Below are 1,407 nucleotides of genomic sequence, written 5' to 3' on the forward strand. Positions count from 1 at the left end.
CCCAACACTTAGGTGCAGGGTCTCCCATTGAAGAAGTGTCTCAGATACCTGGAAACTTGCCAGCCTCTGAGGTTTCTCTTGCCAAGCAAACCCAGGTGATTGGTGGCAGAAGCTTTCTGCTTGACCTATAAGTCCTCTGCACCTCCCAGATGCTGGTCATCAGGCAAAAGCATTGTCTTACTTTCTTACGATGTTGTATTTCTTTTCTTTGGCTTCACAGTTCATCTTAGCAGACTCCAGAAAGGATGGGGAAATCCAGAAATACATCCCTGAACACCGGGGTGACAGATTTCATTCTCCTGGGCTTGTCTCATCCCCCAAATCTGAAAACCCTCCTCTTCCTGGTCTTCTTCATCATTTACATCCTGACTCAGCTGGGGAACCTGCTCATTCTGCTCACCGTGTGGTCTGACCCCAAGCTCCACGCCCGCCCCATGTACATTCTCCTGGGGGTGCTTTCGTTCCTGGACATGTGGCTCTCCTCTGTCATTGTTCCCCGAATTATTCTAAACTTCACTCCTGCCAGCAAGGCTATCCCATTTGGTGGATGCATGGCTCAATTGTATTTCTTTCACTTTCTGGGCAGCACCCAGTGCTTTCTCTACACCTTGATGGCCTATGACAGGTACCTGGCAATATGCCAGCCCCTGCGCTACCCCGTGCTCATGAATGGCAGGTTATGCACAGTCCTCGTGGCTGGAGCTTGGGTGGCCGGCTCCATCCATGGGTCTATCCAGGCCACCCTGACCTTCCGCCTGCCCTACTGTGGGCCCAATCAAGTCGATTACTTTATTTGTGATATCCCTGCAGTATTGAGACTAGCCTGTGCTGACACAACTGTCAATGAGCTTGTGACTTTTGTGGACATTGGGGTAGTGGCCGCCAGTTGCTTCATGTTAATTCTGCTCTCCTACGCCAACATAGTCCATGCCATCTTGAAGATACGCACTGCGGATGGGCGGCGCCGGGCCTTCTCCACGTGTGGCTCCCACCTAACTGTGGTCACAGTCTACTATGTCCCCTGTATTTTCATCTACCTCAGGCCAGGCTCCAAGAGTCCGCTGGATGGGGCAGTGGCTGTGTTTTATACCGTTGTCACTCCACTACTGAATCCCCTCATCTACACTCTGAGGAACCAGGAAGTGAAGTCAGCTCTGAAGCGGATAGTAGCAAGTCAAAGGACAATAAATGAAAATAACTAAAGCTCAGGGGTCACTACATCACCATCCCTACCACTGTTTTCAGCCACTACTACATGGAGCAAAGGCTCAGCAAGTAGAGGTTGGTTTAAGCCGTAGTTAATGTAATTCTACTAGGAAGAAGTTTCTGATGCTATAGTCAACCTCAGTAAATTGTCTGCAGCTGTTTTACACTTTTCTGACCCATCTCCTAAGAGAAAGCATATTC

The 1,407-nt window shown here is 49.6% G+C and overlaps 1 protein-coding gene across 1 annotated transcript; it reads left to right on the forward strand.

Moving 5' to 3' along the window:
• The first annotated feature begins 245 nt into the window (after positions 1-245).
• Positions 246-1,202, forward strand: LOC102481214 (olfactory receptor 10G2). The gene has a single exon (XM_006161442.1). It carries the CDS (start codon positions 246-248, stop codon positions 1,200-1,202), a length of 957 nt encoding a protein of 318 aa, XP_006161504.1.
• The last annotated feature ends 205 nt before the right edge of the window (positions 1,203-1,407 follow it).

This window comes from Tupaia chinensis, unplaced genomic scaffold (assembly GCF_000334495.1).
Source record: "Tupaia chinensis unplaced genomic scaffold, TupChi_1.0 Scaffold138584_1, whole genome shotgun sequence".
NCBI classification, from domain to species: Eukaryota; Metazoa; Chordata; class Mammalia; order Scandentia; family Tupaiidae; genus Tupaia; species Tupaia belangeri.